This window comes from Lissotriton helveticus, chromosome 6 (assembly GCF_964261635.1).
Source record: "Lissotriton helveticus chromosome 6, aLisHel1.1, whole genome shotgun sequence".
Lineage (NCBI taxonomy): Eukaryota > Metazoa > Chordata > Amphibia > Caudata > Salamandridae > Lissotriton > Lissotriton helveticus.
In genome coordinates, this window is record NC_136067.1 from 2053151631 (window position 1) to 2053172584 (window position 20954).

A 20954-nucleotide genomic window follows, 5' to 3' on the forward strand; every position below is an offset into this window, starting at 1 on the left:
GTTTATATCAACATGTTCCCTAAACATCAGATACTAGATACTGTTTAGGTACATGTCGCCCTGACTCTCCAGACTTCAGTCTCTGCTCCTAGCACAGAGTTCATAGCCCCCAGCTTCTCCTAGTGATACGTCATTGCCAGTTTGCGCGCACCATTAGGTTAGAGGTCCCGGCTCCTCAGGTAGCCCCCTCCATGGTTTCCGCCCCATTCATGACATATCCTGTTACGTTTGCATCACATGTCTATGTATACGCCCAGTTACACCTACTTTTGTCTTTATCTTTCGCGACTGCTACGCGTCACGCCTTCTGCTCCACCCACTGCTACGCCTACTGCAATGTAATGCTATGTGTTTGCGTTATGTACATATGCTCATGTATTGTTATTAAAAGTCAGCGCGCTCATCCCAGATCCAGCCCCAGCAGCTGCTGGGCCCTGTCATCCTATCCCTATGCAGGTTGTCCTGTTCCTGTCCTTATGCTATATTAAACCTGCAAAACTCCTACTACCTCGAATCTTGACTCTTATTTATTGAGCTATCTGTTATGATATATGTCTAGTCAAAAAGAGAGGTATTATTTATTTATTTACCACATAATGGCGCCCGAACAGGGACTTGCCCTTTCCCCACGCGTCGGTGAAGCCACGCCGACCCCCTGACCCTCTGCAGTCGTGACGGAACTCTTCTGCGCAGTGGCAGATATTTCTGCTCAAGTATCCCTCAGGCCCACGGAGGAGACGGAGGAGGCGGTCCAGCATCCAGACGAGACGGTGGAGGAACGCGGCGAGTCCCGACCAGAGCCCAAGCCAAGAGTCCAAGGTCCGAGGTATCCGGAGGTCCACCCGTAACCGAAGTCCGAAGTCCGAAGTTCGTCGTCCGTCGTCGTAGCAGTACAGTCCAGTCTGAGGCCTTCCGTTCTTGCTGCCCGGTGAGTACCGTTACTGGGGTGGTATCTAGACAGGGTCAATTTAATTGACTCTGGTCTGTGGGTTGGTGGTACACAGTCCCACAAACGAAGTGTCCACTTCGGTGGATGCGGGTCCTGACGTGTCTCTTTATGAGACCGGTAAGTTTCGTACTGTTTCAGCAGTGCATCTAGTTTCTGTTCTAGTCAGTTCTGTTCTCGAGAAATTTCAAGTGTTCTGTTCGCAATATTTCCAGGTAGTATTCTGTTCGAACTGTTATTTTAAATGTTTTTCATGTATTTTAATGTCGTGGTATGAATGGGGAATAAGTATCGTGTTCATTGTGTATTGTATTGTGTCTAGATTACAGTTCAGTCATGCCCATATTTTCCAAATTACGTCAGTTAAAAACTAGAAAGGGTCTGCTGGAAGCAGCAGTTCCCGTCCCGCCCAGGGACAGTCCAGGTCACTTTATGTATCAGAAACATGGCATAAGTGCCATATTGTATCTAGATTTATGGGTAGAGTATACCAAACAGTTAGAAGAAAAGTATAGATGGCCCGTATCGGGTACATGGGATGCCGAATGCATCATGCGAGTAGAAGAAGCATTATGGAAAAAGAAAGCCAGACAATCACAGAAAGATGCCATTGAGTTATGGCGCAAAGAAGCTCATAAAAGAACCGAAAAAGAAATCAGAAAGTCAGAACTAAGTAGAGAATCCCAAGAACGAGCCCAAGAAAGGGAATTAATCGAGATAGGTGAACGAGTTAGAACTGAGCAATCAGACAGACAGAGGAACGCCCTCATTAAGGGTATGTATCCTCTTCTTGCCGAGGGCTTGCCAAAAGCGACACCGGAGGCATCCAGTAATTTCCCGCCACCACTAGTTCCGACCAAGCTACGTCACAAACCGACCGCAGCTGATATTTTTATTTCGTCCTATCTGGACGACACAGTCCCTGAATATGCAAATCCTGTTCGCGCTCCGCCAGTCCCTGTAAATCAGGCACATCCTGCTCCTCCAGACACCGGGGCACCCCATGCAGTACCTGCTACGGTACCCCCGGTCCAGCCAGCATTTCAATCTCCCGCTCCGCCACGAAGAATATCAGTCGACGATTCTAGTCTAGGGGCCGCAGGAGGAGGTCCTCCTCAAACCCCGCCGCCACGCAAGCGTTTATCAGCACTCGAATGACATGCTCAAGCATCACAGCGTACTCCTAAAAATAATAAGTCTGTTGCAGAAATCAGGCAAGCCCTTGGCGAATGTGCCTATGACCCAGTCCCAGGCGAGAATAATATGGTTTTATATTCAGTACGCGTAAGGAGGGTGACCGAGTATCTAGTCACCCTACCCAATATGAAAGAAGATCTAGACAGGATATATCGTTTCATCCGTACAGGGGATGACCCACAAAGTATTAGTGATGCCATGTCTCAAAGGAAAGCCGAGATTCAGCGCATGATATTAAAGTTCTTAATTAACTGTCTAATAAGAGAACAGGATCATCCGTCTAAAGACCCGGAAGAAATGAAAACTCTAACAAAGTGGAGTGATAATATAGCCGAAGGAAAGCACAATACCATTGGTGCCATGGAAAGTATGTACAAGAAAATCCGTAGAGAGATAATAAAGATACACGAACAGCGTAAAGCAGCACAAGTAAGCGAGAAAGAAAGTACCTCTGATCCTGAAGAAGAAGACGATGAGAATACCGCCAGAATAGCGTATGTAGGAAAACCTAGATTTCCAGATCGCCATTTACGTCTAGAACACAAGCCAATTTCCCATCATTCAGCACCAGAACAAGGTTCCCTAGAACAAGTATTCCAAGCTACCGATCACATTCTGAAATCACGAATCGGTTATAGTGAGTTAAGTACTATGCATGAACAAGAAATAGTTCGGTCAGCAGTCCGATGGATTACTGATTCTACCACTTTTCCAGACGAAATAGTGGCACAAATGTTTCTGAAAATGCCCCCAGCCGAGCAGCGACTGGTGGGTATGTATATGATTCAGCACCTCATTACTCTGTATGAGGGTCAACATTCTGATCCAGGCCCGTTACATGATATCCTGAACGAGTTACTCCAGTACAGATGGAGAGGTCTAGGTACCGATTTAATTAGTGTCATTCTAGAACAAAGCCATAAATATAGAATGTTCTTGAACCCGCATTTCGTTCATGTCTCACCCCCAGAAAGTAAATCATTCTACATAGACAGACAGAATCCGTTACGAGAAGTCCACCCAGTCAGAGGAGCGGGTGGCGAAATGCAACGAGTGTTTGTTTACACCCCGATAACAAAGATGGAACTCCTCGAAATGAAGAAATTAATTCCCTGTCATGACAAAGATCCAGCAGGGTTCCATAGAGAATTAAAAGACATGCTCCGTATGGGAGAATACACTTACCCAGATATCATTAAAATGTTAAAGGTCCTGTTGCCCGCAGGGGTGTATGAAAAGCTAAAGGAAAAAGAATGGGAGGTGGGAGAGAAAAAGATAGATTGGGCAGTCCTAGAAGCAGAAGATAAGATACGTGTACCAGGTACTGGTCTAGGAGAGAAATGTAAAGAATTACCAGAATTATTGATTCAAGTTTTACCCAGATTATTGACAACTAGAAAAGAAGACTGGGATGCAATCTCAGCCTGTAAACAGAAACAAGATGAAGATATTAGTGATTTTTATTCTAGGTTTGAAAAGTGCTTTAGTATCAACAGTGGTCTCAAGACAAGTAGTGAGTCGTACCCTCACCTTTTCGTTACTAAATTAGTCGAGAATTCAAGTCCACCAATTAAAAACCGAGTTCTGAAAGTCGAAAGTACCTGGCAAGCTAATACTCCGTCCCAGATGCTCCAGATGCTCCAGTATCACCAGAATAGAATCAGAGAAGAACAAGAACACGAAAGAAAACGTATGAAAGACACAAAAATGAAAGTGCTAGTTGCACAATCTGTTCCTCACGACAGTCAGAAGAGGGGTCCGAATCAAGCCAGTCATCCTGCAGCACCTGTTAAAGGGAACTGCAATTATTGTAAACAGCCAGGTCATTTCATAAACGAGTGTACAGTTCTGAAACATAACATAGCTACTGGTAAGACTAAAGAAAGACCACGTCCGCCTAGACAAGAACAAGTTTCACAGACTCCTCAGTCACAGAATGCACCACAGACAGTTACAGCACCGCAGCCTATTGCCGCAACACAGCATGTTACATCGCAGATGTACCAGTATGCACAGTCTGAGTATCCAGAGTATCAGCAGTATTCATGAAACAGCCTAGAGAGGGAGGTAGGCTTGCCTCTCATCGAGATACCTGTAGATCAAGAAGGTCCCTATGTTCACAGTCAAGTATTAGGGAAAGACAGAAAGTTTTTGATTGATACAGGGGCAAGTAGGACCACAATTAGTCACGCCGAAGTTCCAGGGGCTCCGCTCTCAGGCTCTAGAAATGTTTCCCTTGGATTTTCAGGAAAACCTATCGTAAATGAGATTTCAAAGCCAGTCACTCTAGAAGTAGGTCCATTGTCCCGCACTACTGATCTGTTACTTACTAAGTCATGTCCAGAAAACCTATTAGGCATTAAGACACTGAAAGAGTTAGGTGCAGTTATATGCTGTTCCCCAGAGGGAATACGTTTGTTCCTACGTGACTTTAAGGGTCACTATGTGTTACGAGATTTTGATCCAAGACTGTCTAATGTTCCGCAGCATTTATGGGCGCAAGGTCCAACTGATGTAGGTTACATGCAAATCACACCCCATCGTGTGACTCTCAAACCAGGTGTAGTGTTACCACGAATCAGGCAGTATAGATTGCCACCTGAGGCTGTAGCAGCCTTATCCAAAATTATAGACGAGCTCATGGCTCAAGGAGTAGTTGTAGAAACTGACTCCAATGTATGTAATTCTCCGATCATTCCAGTCATGAAACGTACTGATCCAAATGCACCCCCAGTATATCGATTAGTGATTGATTTACGAGAACTTAACAAATGTATTATTCCTCAGTACCCAGTTGTCCCAGATATCTCTTCCCTATTGACAGCCATTGATTCCGAAGCCATGTTCTTTACAGTAATCGATCTTAAGAATGCATTTTTTAGTGTTCCCATCCATCCAGACAGCCAGTTCCTTTTCGGATTTTGTTTAAATGGAAGGAGCTATATGTTTACACGAGCTCCTCAAGGTTTCACAGAAAGTCCTAGTATTTACAGTCAAGCACTTAAGAGACAACTAGACAATATTCACATGCCAACTGACACTGCCCTGCTCCAGTATGTCGATGATCTATTGATCACAGCCCGTTCTGAACGTGACTGCGAGCGAGCGTCACTGACGGTTCTGTATTTCCTAGCCGAGATGGGGCACAAGGTGTCCCCTTCGAAGCTTCAATTCTGTGTCCAGCAAGTGGTTTACTTAGGACACTTGCTGTCCAAGAGGGGTAGGCAGTTGACACCCGATCGCATCCAGTTGATAGCGAGTCTTCCTCAGCCCAGGACCCAGAAGGAGGTACGTGCCTTTATTGGCCTTACTTCTTACTGCAGACAATGGATTCCTCAGTATGCGTTTCTAGCCAAGCCACTGATACAGTTAACGACACAGGAGACAGCCGCACCGACTGTCCTCCCTTGGACATCTGAACATACACTTAGTTTCAACGAGTTAAAGAAAGCTTTATGTCAAGCTCCAGTTCTAGCTACACCGAACTACAGTAAGCCTTTTACACTTTTCGTCACTGAACGCGAAGGTACAGCATTATCTGTTCTCACACAAGATCAAGCAGGACAATACAAGCCGTGTGCTTATTTTTCTAGCACATTAGATCCAGTCGCCCAGGCTTTGCCTGCGTGCCTCAAGTCAGTTGCAGCCACAGCACTAGCTATCAGACAAAGTGATTCCATAGTTTTAGGACACTCCCTGACAGTACAAGTTCCACACTCCGTGGAAGTTCTTTTAAATAGAACACAAACACAGCACTTGACAATTGCACGTTTAACAGGTTATGAATTGACACTGTTCCAGCCACACATAGAAATCAGACGCTGCAACATCCTGAATCCTGCTACACTGTTACCATCAGTTAATTCAAAACCTGACCCACATGACTGTGTGGAAGTAGTTAACATTACGACAAAGCCAAGACAAGATCTGACAGATATTCCGTTATTAGACCCTGACCTGACACTTTATGTGGATGGTTCATGTATGAGAACAAGTACAGGAGAACTAGTCGCCGCGTATGAAGTGACTACTGACACTGAAGTTATTGAAACACACCGTATTGATACCCTGTCCGCTCAAGCAGCAGAGCTAGTTGCTCTGACACAAGCTTGTATACACGCCAAGGAAAAGAAAGTTAATATTTACACAGATTCACGCTACGCATTTGGAGTCGTTCACGACTTTGGAGTGCTCTGGCAGGAGAGAGGTTTCATGACTTCTCATGGAACCAAAATTCAGCATGGTTTCCTTATCCAAGCTCTGTTAAATGCAATACATTTACCGACATCCATTGCTATTATGAAATGCAAAGCACATACGAAAGTTACTGACATTATTTCCCAAGGTAATGATCTAGCAGATCGCACAGCCAAGCTTACAGCACAGACTCCAGACATTCAAGTTAATCCGACACAGACACAAACTCCAGATCTGACTACATGTATGACAGTTAAGGACCCTACACAAGATGTCATAGATATCCAGTTACATGCTACTCCCGATGAAATCAAGAAATGGTCTGAACAAGGAGGGGTCCAGACAGATCAAGGATGGGTGACGAAGGGAAGAACCACATGGTTTCTCCCCGACTCTATGGTTCAAGTCATCATTAATACCGCACATAGTCCAGCACATTTAGGAGAAAAAGCTATGTTAGACAGTATCCAGAACATTTGGTTCAACAAGCATTTACGAGCTGCAGCCAAGCAGAAAGTCCGTACCTGTATGATATGTTGTCAGTTTAATCCAGGTAAAAGTGTCCCGGTGGAACAAGGTGGATTCCAGCCTCCTGACCACCCTTTTGAGGTCCTCCAGATGGATTATATTCAGATGGAGCGATGTCGAGGTTTCAAGTATGTTCTTGTAGTTGTATGCGCTTTGTCCAGATGGACAGAAGCATATCCAGTCCCAGATTACACAGCCGCGACCACTGCCAAGCAGTTGGTTCGTGAGTTTTTCCCTCGATATGGACTCCCTAGAGTCGTATATTCTGATAACGGTCAGCCATTCTCATCTGAACTCATGAAGCACGTTTCCCTGTTGTTAGGGTACCAGTGGAAGTTTCATTGTGTACGCCATCCTGAAGCAGCCGGTCTGGTCGAGAGACATAATCAGACTCTGAAAATCCGAATTGCCAAAATATGTAAAGAGAAAGGTGTGGACTGGCTAGTAGCTCTGCCAGTTGCTTTGTTTTATATGCGCATGGTCGCACATTCCAGATCAGGTCTGTCCCCGTATGAGGTCGTTTTCGGCCGCCCCCCAAATATGTGGGGTACTCCTAGACCCCGAAGTATTACTGATGTTTCATGTAATATGCTGACAGATTACCTAGCTTCCTTGATGTCTGCCCTCAACTCATGTCGTTCACAGGTTGCCGCCGCATTTCCAGACAATACCGAGGTGGCCCCGCATGAAATCGTTCCAGGTTCAATGGTCCTCGTACGTAACTTTGACAGATCAAGTCCGCTGGAGCCACGCTGGAAGGAGCCCCGACAGGTCCTCCTCACCACCCGTACAGCCGTGAAATTGGAAGGACGCCGCGGCTGGGTACACCTTTCGCACGTCAAGAAATTCTACGGATTAAAGCCGGTCTCCAAGAACATTTCCCAGGATTTAAAAACTTGTCAAAACATTGTTCCTAAGGACTGTCCCGCAAATGACATTGACACAACCCCTCCCCTGTTAGAGAAAACTCCGCAGCAGGAGTATAAGCAAAAGCTACGGTCTAGTAAAATAAGTCAGTCAGTTTGATTGTCTAAGTCCTCCCCTAGGTGAAACGGTTAGACTGTTTCTGACATGTATAAAATAGACCCCCATAGTGAGAGAGTCAGTCAAAACTCAATACGATGTATCGTTTTTCTAAGTTTCATATTATTTCTCAGCCTTTTGACTTCCTGCACTAGTTACGCATTTTATCTGTGTTTTCCAGTTCCTCATGTAAATAAGCATTTTAATATTACAGTAGAGCACACGTTTAGTGATCTGCCTCCTCATGAATATTCATACCGCCTCGCTATGCGTAACAATACTTTTATCCGCATGTTACATTACTCACACCAGACCAGCAATGCCACTAATTGTTGGGTGTGTGGTCGACTCCCCCCTTTCCAGACGTCAAAGGGAGTTCTGCCACTTTTTCCTTATCCATTTTCACATAATGGTTCGTGCGGAGCATGGTCCACGTTAACGTCATCCTCAACAGATATGTCTTTTCTTAACAGTACATGTTTCCCAGACAAGCAAGGTCTCCCCCACAGAACCGGGTTAGATCTAGAAAATGAAGTGTATAATTTAGGTAACTATTCTTCGAATTTCATGGTCTTGAATGTTCAGTCTGATACTACTCCAGACTTACCTGCTATTTCAGTATTACCAGTCAAAGGCGAATTATGTGTCCGAAATAATGGTTCCGTACATGTAGGACATAGTGATTGTACTACTATTGTCAAGTATAGTGACAGTGGGAAATCTATTTTCAAGGCTTCACGTCATTCATATTTTGTTTGTGGTCAAACTGCATATGTTCGTCTGCCCCTCGATTGGGAGGGAACCTGTTACATTGCCTTCCTACTGCCACCTGTTTTTCTAGCCCCACCTGACTACCATAGGAATTCCTACCTAGTACATACTAGACACAAGAGAAATCTCCCGATTGTCGACTATACTGAAACTGCTGCAGAGCAATTCATTGATATTGATAAAGGTGTTTTCCCTTATTTAGGTACAGTTGTAAATAGTAAGCTAATCCGTAGGTTAACAAGAACCCTTGAAGCTGTAGTAGATGAGACTGCCTCCGCTCTAGGTAACTTAACCGAAGAGCAATCTGCTATGAGATTTGTCGTTTTGCAAAATCGTCTCGTCCTTGACGTCATACTGGCCGATAGGGGCGGGGCCTGTAGAGTCATCGGATCTAGTTGCTGCATTTTCATTCCAAATAACGCGCCGTCTGTTTATTCAGCTATAACCAGACTTCATAAAATTGCCCATCTGTTACACCAAGATCCAGGCACCTGGACATGGTCCGGTTGGTTCTGGAATATAATTTCCGCCTGGGGATGGAAAGTCTTGTCCTTTCTAGGTATCGCAGTAGCGATCATATTCAGCTGCTGCCTCTGTATACAATGTGGCCCTGCGATTTGCGGCATGTGTGCTACCTCTTGTATTCCTAGTCCCAAGCCCCGTTCTAAATCTCGTTCCAAGACAATTCGAGATGAACAAATGGTACTGTATGAAATGATAGATGGTATCATGAAAATTGATGTTTCCTGATGGAAACGTAGTGACAAGGAGGGAATGTGGAAAAGTAAATTTTGCCATGTTCTATGTCCCTACGTGTCATCCATCATATGTTATGTGTGCATGATTAAATATGCATATGTACTCCCCATGTCCGATTAATGACGCAATTACAGTTGTGTCCCCCTCTAGTATGTCATTTCCCAGTCCTCATGAGTAATATGAGTATCAGGCCTATGTAAAGTTATGTTGCCACGTTTCTCAGTGTGCACGTTATTCCATTATAAAGTCCCCGTTTCTAGGCCTCAAAAGGGCCCGGACACCAGATTCAGCTCCTGTCTCCTGAAACCTCGCTGAGAAGCGATACAGCCCCCACCTGTATCCTCGACCCTTCACTTACTTCCTGCCTCGCAGTGCCCGGCCCAGCCTGGCTCAGTCTCTGAGTCTGCCAAGAATATGTTATGATTCCAGTTATCAGTTTAGTCCTCCTTCTCTGCATTCCTAAGCTACTGAACTGCATCAATAGTTTCCGTCATTGTCTAGCCTTCACGTCTCCACGTTAGAGAAATACTGTATTTAATGGTCATTTAATATTCTTCATCACGCACTACATGTAGAATAATGCATGGTCCAGTCTTAGAATCAAGTTAGCCTTTCCTCTCCTGACTTATAGTTTATATCAACATGTTCCCTAAACATCAGATACTAGATACTGTTTAGGTACATGTCGCCCTGACTCTCCAGACTTCAGTCTCTGCTCCTAGCACAGAGTTCATAGCCCCCAGCTTCTCCTAGTGATACGTCATTGCCAGTTTGCGCGCACCATTAGGTTAGAGGTCCCGGCTCCTCAGGTAGCCCCCTCCATGGTTTCCGCCCCATTCATGACATATCCTGTTACGTTTGCATCACATGTCTATGTATACGCCCAGTTACACCTACTTTTGTCTTTATCTTTCGCGACTGCTACGCGTCACGCCTTCTGCTCCACCCACTGCTACGCCTACTGCAATGTAATGCTATGTGTTTGCGTTATGTACATATGCTCATGTATTGTTATTAAAAGTCAGCGCGCTCATCCCAGATCCAGCCCCAGCAGCTGCTGGGCCCTGTCATCCTATCCCTATGCAGGTTGTCCTGTTCCTGTCCTTATGCTATATTAAACCTGCAAAACTCCTACTACCTCGAATCTTGACTCTTATTTATTGAGCTATCTGTTATGATATATGTCTAGTCAAAAAGAGAGGTATTATTTATTTATTTACCACAAAACAAGGACCTCAATTTTAAGTCAGTGTCTGACCAAGAAATCACACTTCACCAGTACCTAGTCAACTAGCAGCCCCTGAGAAATGGAGTCAAGAAGGAGAAAAATCAGCCTCCAACTCTGAAGGGTTTGCTATAGGGGTTATAGTTTGTGGGGAAGGACAAAGGCATAGTGAAAAGCAAGAGGCTAATCATGTGTTAGACCCTACCTCAGGAACACCCACAGAAGAGTACATACCACAGGTCTGGATTACGATACTATGAACCTGCAAAGGAGCAGCAGCACTTAAAGAGGTGTGAAGAGCGACTCCAATAAATAAAGTCTCCTTGACGTGATGAACACTACTCTGGAGTGAAAGCAATGCCAGTCACCAAGTCCAAAACTGCGACAATGAACATCTAAGGTACCATGGGATTAAAGATTATCTCCAAGTGGTCAAGGAAAACCTAAGGTGGTGGAAAAGAGAAACAACGTCAGGGACGCACTGAGTATTCTGCACAAAATACCTTTGGTTTAACAGTTGTGCATGGAGTAACACCAGAGGTGTGGCTTCCTTTTAAGGAGAGCCCTTGTAGTAATGGGTATTATCTTTGTAAGGGATCTTGTTATAGTAATACCAAAGGGATACAGGGGTTTTCTGCATTGTAAGCATATATGTATATTATCCAGATTTTGTGAAACAGGATAATTTCCACCTACCCATATGAAACACTAAAAGCACAAAATAATGTGCATCTGTCCTGTATTTCGAAATATAATTTAAGATATTCAAAAACAGAGTAAGCCTTACACAAAGGGGTGACTGATGTACTCCAGGGGCACACCTGGTTTCTCGTGCTCAGGAATCCTCAAGAACCATGAAAAAAGAAGACATGCCAACTCATCCACTGTTGAATTCTGTAGAGATGCATGGACAAGACAGGTAGCAGTGTTCAGGCGGCACCAGGCAAGCCCACTATGGAGCAGACATCAGCATGATCGTTCACATGTTTTGGTCACTTTCTGTTGTCCTAGCCATAAACTTTGGTATGGATAGCTGTATGCTTCAATTTAAGAATTGTGTAATCTAAATATAAGTATTTTAGCCAGATGAAATTCTAGGGATTTATCTTAATATGTTTGAACACATTTAATTAAGAATTACGGAACAAAATCTAATAAACCTTTTTGTGCCACCATCACCACTTCTATCTGCCCTATGGGACAATGGAGAGAAAAGATGCACAACCCTTTTGCCGGTCCTCATCATTTTGTATGATGCAGACAGTGCCCTGTTGCCACCTACTCACCAGATTGAAGAGGACATCACGGAGGTCAGACCAGTTATGGTACGCCTCTGCACTGTTCATGCCGCCAGCATTGACCAGGTCCACAAATATCCGCTTGTAGATGTTGAAATTCTAAAAGAAGAACAAGTAGTACCTCATTAGAAAATGTATGTAAGGGACAAGGTCAAGCCAGCATCAACTGTAGCTTCCTTGCACCCTGCCTTTTAACATGAGCAGCTGTCCAACTGAAACTGTGCACCTGCATTCAAACTCATGAGTTCAGATCGCCATTGCTTTACATGCCACACATGGGGGAATACTGTTTGACAGTCACTGTACAACAACCATCAGTGCTAGATGTTTTCATATTTATCTGAAACTCTCAATTGTACAGCACAAGCATGATTGCCTGTAGTGTTGGTTTGATCCCAATATGCCACATAGTAACACTGCTCATCTTCGATGGGTGTGTGCATTTGACTCATACTGTATGGATGAAATGTTTGTCCTTTTTATTTAGACACACAAGGTGATGGACGGAATGTTGCACATTGGCAAAACATTCACCCCTAGTCACAGATCTGGGTTTAATCCATCGTTATTTTGCCAAAAACCAGTTCTAGGATGCTTGTTTCCAGTCCAGGGAGGACCTGGCTTGGCAGTTTGGGCTGGACTGTTCCCATGGGGCACAGGCTCAAGACTGATTTGCATATGGCTGGGTTCAAACTGGAATGGCATGGTGAGCAAAAAAACAATGGTTTTAGGCCCAGATCTCTGTACTGGGGTGAATGTATGACATTGTTCTGCATTCTGTCCATCAACTGCTGTTTTTGCATCTTTTTATTTAACAGCATGGGGGAAGACAACCCGAAAAACCTTCTCTTCTGCTTTATGTGGTCAATTCTACAGTGTCAATATCAATCAGATTTGACAGGATGTTCTAATAAACTACGTGGATCTGCAAAGAATATTTGCTACCTTTGGAAGACACAGTAAATGCACATATAAGAAGTATGCAAAGGCTAGAAGAGATCAAATGCAATCATTCAAATACAATCACTAAATATTTTACCAAGATGATGAAACCACCTGCTTCAAGATCTAAGGCTGAATGCTATCATGGTTTCCTTCAAGAAAGATTCGAAAACACATATTTTAAAACTTGATCTTAAAAATTAAATGCATCCTCAACTCTTGGTTATTCTCGCTGTAGTCACTTTGGGCCAGATGTATGTACATTGGATTCTCTAAAAATGTTGTAGTATGCGCACCGACTTTTAGTGAATCTAACAATATTTGGTGAACTGAGCTCTGTACTAAAATGCCGGTTTACAAAAAACTGTATCGCAGTAGGTCACAACTGGACCTACCACATGAAAATTAATCTGGTAGGTGGCAAACTGTGACCCACTACGATTCGCTGCCATCATAGGGAAGAAGGTAGCCTGCTGCTGCTATCAGCAGAAAATCATGTCTGTGATTGCTTTTAAATTAAGCTTTTTTTTTTAAAAATGTAGTCTGTTTTCCTTAAAGGAAAATGAAGGATGTCTTTTAAAAATAATAGAAGAGAAAACTTCATAAGGCTATTTTTTAAGAGTAGTTAGAGGTCCTATGGACCACTGCTTACTTCTAAAAATGCTTTTGGGATCATTCAGAAGGAGGAAGGGTTACCAACTCCTTCGTGGAGTTGGTAAAATGAACAAGTTACTTACCTTCGGCAACGGTGTATTTGTAAGAGACATAGGTTAGTTGTAGATTTCCTACCTTAGAATTACCCCCAGGCATCAGACTAGATGCAGAGAATTATTTCTTAGCTGTACCCCTGCGCGTCAGTAGGCGGCGCCGGTCGACTACGCATGTGTCGCCGTCGCCAGGATGATGTTGCGAAACCTACTTAGACGCCGCCCCTGCGCACTGACGTCAGTTCTGACAAGACTCCCATGCCAGAAGCGCAGAGCCATGAAAGACACCCATGGTGCGCCACAACTAGGGCCCTGTAAGGGAGTCCCTATCCCTAGAAGTCAGTTGGCAGAGCGGGGAGGATGGGTGGGGCAGTAAGGAATCTACAAATAACCTATGTCTTCTACAGATACATCGTTACAGAAGGTAAGTAACTTGTTCATCTGAAAGAGACAGTTAGTTGTCGATTCCTTACCTCAGAATAGATACCCAAGTAATACCATCCCCGGTAGTGGGTCTGCGAACTAAATGCACACCAGAAAGTCCTGGAGGACCGAATGGGCAAAATAGCCATCCCTCCGGACTTGGCTGTCCAGGCAGTAATGTCTGGTGAACGTGTGCAAAGAAGCCCACGTGGCCACATGGCATATGTCAAGAAGTGCAACTTCACATGCCAATGCAGTGGTTGCTGCCATAGCCCTAGTGGAATGAGAACGCAGCCCCACTGGAGGTTCCTTTTTCGCTAAAGCATAACAGACTTTAATACAAAGGACAACCCATCGAGAGATGGAACGCTTTTGATCAGCCCAACCTTTCTTGGCACCTACATGGCCAACGAAGAGTTAATCACCCACCTGGAAATCTTTTGTGCGGCCAAGGTAGAAGGAGAGCACACATTTAGGGTCCAGATGGTGGAGTCTCTCCTCCTCCTTGGAAGGGTGCGAAGGTGGGGAAAAGGTGGCCAAAGTGATAGTTTGTCCTATGTGAAATGGTGTAACCAATTTAGGAAGGAACGACTGCCTCATCCTAAGCACCACTGTCCGGATGCACAGAGAAGAAAGGGGGCTTGGAAGATAGAGCCTGGAGCTCACTCACCCTGCGAGCAGGAGTGATTGCAACAAGGAAGGCAGTTTTCAGAGTGAGGAGCCTGAGAGGACAGTTGTGAAGAGGCTTGAAGGGAGCACACATAAGATACGTTAAAACAAGATTCACGTCCCACTGGGGCATTATGAAAGGAGAAGGAGGAAAGTGCTGAGTAATGCCCTTAAAGAATCTATGTATAATAAGGGACTTGAATAAAGAGGGCTCATTCGGTAGCCAAAGTAAAGCAGAGATAGCTGCAAGATAGCCTTTAATAGTGCCCAGAGCAGAGCCCTACTAGGCCAAAGAAAGTATATACAAGATAAACTCTGAAAGACGGGCAGACAGGGGATCCACAGCCTTTGCTGTGCACCATGCTACAAACTTGTTCCATCTACAGGCGTATACAGTCGTAGTGGAGGGACGCCTGCCTGCCAAGATGACATTATAGACTTCGGGTGAAAGGTCAAAAGCTGTCAACTGTTGCCGCTCAATCTCCACGCAAGGAGGTGGAGGCTGGACAGGTTCGGGTGAAGAACCGTCCCCTGTTGCTGTGATAGAAGTTCCTCCTGAAGATGCCTCTGATCTCCGCCTCTCCCAGATGGCCACCCAATCCCAGGAGTGATGCATCTGTCACTACTGTGAGGTCTGGTTGGGGAAGGGAGAGGGGTCTGCCTCTGACCCAAGCTGGGATTGTTAACCACCACTGCAGTTGGTGTGTAGTTCCCTCTGAGATCTGGGCATAGTCGGAAAGATTCCCCTGATGCTGCGCACACTGGAACTTCAGGTCCCATTGCAGAGCCCGCATATGCCATCTGGCATGATCCACCAGCAGGATGCAGGAAGTCATGATGCCCAGCAGCCTCAGGGTCATTCTCACCGAAATCTGAGATAGAGGCTGAAACATCGGTATCATAGCCTGAATATCACAGACTCGCTGCTTGGGAGGACAGGCCAGAAACTGCACTGTGTCCAGAACAGCTCAGATCAAAGGGAGCCTCTGAGAGGGAGTCAGGTGTGACTTTGGCACGTTGATAGTGAACCCCAGCGAGTGCAGGAGGTCAGCCGTAGTCTGGAGGTGGGAGACAACATCCTGGGGCGAGCCCGCCTTCTACAGCCAGTCATTGAGATAGGGAAAGACTGGAACCCCTGATCTGCGCAGATGAGCTGCGACACCCGAGGGGGACTGGTAAGGCCAAAGGGGAACAAGGTGAACTGAAAATGCTCATGGCCTACCGTAGATAGTGTCTGTGGGCTGGCAGAACGGGAATATGAAAATAGGCGTCCTGCAAGTCCAGCCTCCAGGGTCGAGGGCAGACAGGACCTGAGCTAATGTGAGCATTTTGAACTACTTGTTCCGGAGGAAGCAGTTGAGGACCCGAGGTCTAGGATGGGACACATTGCGATTGAGCCAATAATGGACTAACGTCATTGAAGTGCTCACTGTCTCAGAAGGCAAGGCCACAAAGGGGACATTTCTGGTATTATGTGACATCTGTATTTTATGAATATTTTGGTCCGCCGTACTGTTACCTGGGACAGCTTCCTTGTTTTAGGCGATACCTGCAGCCTAGGTTTGGTAACAACAGAATGATCTACCCTGTGTACTGGAGAGCTCTTTCCTGACTGAAGTATTTGCAGGAGCCCCAGCATATGCCTTGTCACGGTTCCAGAGGCTTCTTCAATGGCTCACTTGAAAGAGGCTTTTTCAACATCCTACTTGAACGGGAATGTCAAACAGTGTTGGACCACATCACCTGAGGCATATGACTCCCTGAAGCTGCATTCCTTGAAGCACGGCTTGTGAAGCATTGAAAGGATCGAATGAATGCTATAAAGATGGCAGACAGGAGATGCACCTCTTTTAGAAACCGGAAAGTACTCACAGATGAGACGTTAAAAGACAAAATACTGTGGCAGAGGAAAATAAACCGATATAAGAGTAAGGATAGTAGTACTCAGGAATGTGATGACTGTTTGAGAGCGGGCCCCAAAGTGTCCATCGACCTGGATGAAGGAGGGCAGTACACATCAATGCATCGTACAAGAAGAAGAAGTTACTTACCTTCGGTAACGCTTTTTCTGGTAGATACAATATCTGCCTGTGGATTCCTCACCTTGTGAATATCCCCCTGTGTCAGCAACATTCGGAAATTCTTTTCGTAGCTTCGCGCCGACGTGGACTCAGACGTCATAGAGGCACGGCATCGCTCGCGATTCCGCTGACGTCACCGACGCATATAATAGGCCCACGCCGGCGTGATGACATCAGTTCCGCCCTTTTTTCCGTGCCTTCGAGGCACTCGGACAGACCAATGACAGTAGACATATACACAGTATACGCAGTACAAATATCAAGGTAACACACAGTGTGAGGCAAATGCAATAAAACATTTGACAATAAAATAAATACATAATAGAAACACTGGCATAGAAGAGTGGACAACGGGGAGGCGGGTGGGTCAGTGAGGAATCCACAGGCAGATATTGTATCTACCAGAAAAAGCGTTACCGAAGGTAAGTAACTTGTTCTTCTGATAGATACATCTGCCGTGTGGATTCCTCACCTTGTGAATAGAGTCCCACAGCAGTCCCCACTCCCGGAGGAGGGTGTCCACTCTTCTAGACCAGGAAATCCGGGAGAACAGAGCGTGCAAAGTGACCGTCCCTCCTCACCTCGGAATCCAAGCAGTAATGCTTCGCGAAAGTGTGGAGGGAAGACCAAGTTGCCGCCCTACAAATATCCTCTACAGGAACACCTCTAGCCAATGCAGATGTTGACGACTTAGCTCTTGTAGAATGAGCCCTTATACCCTCTGGTGGTTCCTTACCGGCCAAAGAGTAGCAGATCTTTATACAGAGGACGATCCATCTCGATAAAGTTCTCTTATGGACCGCTCTTCCTCTCTTGCAGCCAGCAAAGCCAATGAAGAGCTGGTCATCCAACCGTCAGTCTTTAGATCTGTCCAGATATAAAGACACCGCCCTCTTGGGGTCCAGACGGTGTAATCTCTCCTCCTCCTTGGAAGGGTGCGGGGGAGGATAAAAGGTAGGGAGGGTAACAGATTGACCAAGGTGGAAAGGAGTCACCACCTTAGGCAGAAAAGCAGCCCTGGTCCTAAGAACCATTCGATCAGCATGAATGGACAAGAAAGGGGGCTTGGAAGTAAGAGCTTGAAGCTCACTTACCCTCCTTGCTGAGGTTATTGCAACGTGGAAAACTGTCTTAAGAGTCAAAAGCCTCATAGGACATTTGTGAAGAGGCTCAAAAGGAGCACCCATCAGAAAGGTCAAAACAAGATTTAAGTCCCACTGAGGCACAATAAAAGGAGTAGGAGGGAACTTATTTGTGAGGCCCTTCAAAAACCTTAAAACCGGGGGGAGGAGCCAAGCTCGCGAGCGAAATGGTCGCCTTGTAGCTCGGCTCCGTCAGCCCTCTGGCCTGACTCACATATCCTGCTACATATCCTGCCCAGAGACGATACATTTTCGAAGAAAGAGAAACGCAACACTTCGCTCCCACTCACCGTCTGACCTGGAGGCTCCGACTTGCGGAGGATCCGGAGTTGTGCCCTCTCGCGGAAACCGGGGCCTTTGTGAAGCTGAGACCGGGGCTTCGCCTATTGGATCCGGCCTGGCGTTGTGGCGACTGTTGGCCCCGGCCGAGAGACTGCACCACGAGAGAGAGCCACTGTGAGAAATCCCCGGTGATCCTGAACCGGGCCTGCCTTGCCGGCCGTGAGGCTGGTGCGGGGCGTGGTGCTCCATGGCCTAACCGTGTAAAGGGGTTTCCCCGCCGCCGCTCCGTTCATCGACCCTGGACCCTCGCGCTCGAGCTATATTTCTGAGGAGCGCCGGCTCGACCATAGGCGACCTTCCGCTTGGTGGGGCTCTCTTTTCTGCACCGCGGTGGTCATTGCCGGGGCCCCCCAGACATCTGTAAAGGCCTACATCTGTGGACTGCTGCGGGGGTGGCGGAGAGTGAAGAAGGGGTTGAATTTACAAAATGGCTGCCGCAGTTTGGAGCTGTGGATTTCCTCCTGATGGCGATCTCCGGTTGCTAGATTGTGCGGAAGGATGGCCATGTGGACGTGAGCCTACGATCGGCGACGTTCTTGCTGCCTTGAGATCTTGACACGCGACCTAGGCCCCCGGTGCTCCTGGGGACTTGTCCCGATCCACCGCCATCTTGGGTGGACGCTCCTTCAAGGTCCCCTCTTGCCTCGGTGATACCATTGCCTCACCCCCCTCGATGGCTCCGAAATATGGAGCTGCTATCCACCAACGGATTTGTACATCGGCGGCTTCAGAACCTCCTGTTCGATGTTCGGAAACTGGAGACTTAGACACTGTGCGAGGGCCCGATCATCCCCGGGTGCCTGAGAAAGATGGCGGACTGCTGCTTGTTTTTCCCTTGATGAGGTCTTGTTTCTAGTTTGCCAGTATACTCCCGCCTTTTCGAACGACGAGACTGCACTCCTGTTTTTTATTGCCCCTGTTGCTGTTGCTGATATGTTTGGATTGCTTACTTGAATTTTTATTCACTTGCTTTTTCATTGACCTTTCTGACCAGTATCTGTATCGTATTCTTTTTCATTTGTGTGCTTGCCTCGCATCGTATTGCACGCTTCAGGCTGTTATTTGGTGGGTGGTAAATGCAGTGAAGAAGGGATTGGGGTGAGATGCATGGCCCCCGAAAGATTATTGGTATACGACTTCATGGCGGAGTTGCCCATATTCATAGTGCTATGAGAAACCTCTCTGAAAGTTTTATCGTGTTCGAGTCTATATCGTTCTGGTACACATGTACTGTAGTGTATGGTTGGGTGGAGGGCTGTAGCCGACCGTATTTATTTTTGATCTCATGCTCCTCCCTCCCTTGTTTCCGTATCTTTTTTTTGTCTTCTGTTTCTTTTCTCTCTTATCTCCACTATATTTCGGGTTCTGGTTTAGGGCGACAGGCGCGCTGTTTGGAGGGTAGGCCGTAGCCTTCTGCAGGGGTGCTGGGTGGGATGGGTGGGTTGGGTCTTTTTTGTTGTTTTATTTTCTTCAGTTCTATGGCCCTTTTGTATCTCTTTATGGGGGTGCCGCGTCTATCCTTTGCCTCCCGTGGTATGATTGGGTGGGATATGTGACGTCGCTGTTCCTCTTCTTAAAGTTCTGCTGCTTCCGATGCGACTCCCATGGCCTCATCGTTGCAATTCCCCTGTTCCTATGTGTGTTCCTTGCTATGGGGAGCTTGTTCCGACGCGGCATTCCTCTTCTTTTAATCTGTGTTTTTTTTCCTTCTTTTCTTTCCTTTTCCCTCTTCCTCCCCTCCCCCCTTTTTTTTCTCCCCAGGTTAGTATGGCGGGCTAGTTTTAATGATATTACTATTCCGGCCCCCCTGTTCTATATCCAAGTGCTATTGGGTGGTGGGTACGCCAAGTTATTATTGATTGCATATTGATTTGTGCTTCCTACGTCTGTCCTTCTACCGATGTGTATAGTACTGCCATTTCTATATTGCTGCCCTTTATCCTTTGGCTGTTAATGATTTGTGCGGGGTATCCGGATATTGTTTTGTTCTCGCTGAGCCTGCCATACGCCCTATCCTTATATTATAAAATTAACCTATATTACTCCTGATTGCTGGCCGTATAGATCCTCATACTCCCCCCTCTCTTATAGCGACTATATTGAATGTACAATTTTACTCTGATTCTGTGACTACTATTTTGGAATTTTTGACTGCTTTAACATGTTGTGGCCGGCCAGATCGGTTGTAGGCCCAGCCTTGTATATCCTTTCTGTACGAATAAAGGTTTAAAAAAAAAACCAAAAAAAAAAAAACCTTAAAACCACAGGAGATTTAAAAGTAGATGGCTGGTCAGGCAAGCAGAGAAATGCCGACAGCGCTGAAAGATAGCCCTTCACTGTGGCAACAGCAAGCCCCTGTTGCGCCAGAGAAAGGGCAAACTGGAGAACATCAGACAAATGGGTTCTCAAAGGGTCTATAGATTTCTCCCCACACCAAACGACAAATTTTGACCACCTATAAGAATAGATGGACTTAGTGGAGTCACGCCTGGCTGACAAGATGACATCCACCACATCAGGCGGGAGACAAAAAGAACTCAAGTTGCCCCGTTCAATCTCCAGGCATGAAGGTGTAAGGTCTGGAGGTAGGGGTGTAGAACCTGCCCCTCCATCTGAGAGAGGAGATCTGCCCTGTGAGGGAGACGGAGCGGCAGGTGAGAGGAGAGGTGGAGAAGGTCTGTATACCACACCCTTCTTGGCCAAT

The 20954-nt window shown here is 46.0% G+C and overlaps 1 protein-coding gene across 1 annotated transcript in view; it reads right to left on the reverse strand.

The window, feature by feature from the left end:
• IFT172 (intraflagellar transport 172) overlaps positions 1-20954 on the reverse strand; it is a 1142656-nt gene that overhangs the window by 223049 nt on the left and 898653 nt on the right. Inside the window, exon 41 of the mRNA XM_078650113.1 lies at positions 11933-12043. Coding sequence (XP_078506239.1) covers positions 11933-12043 — 111 coding nt within the window. The remainder of the gene's footprint in view (positions 1-11932; positions 12044-20954) is intronic.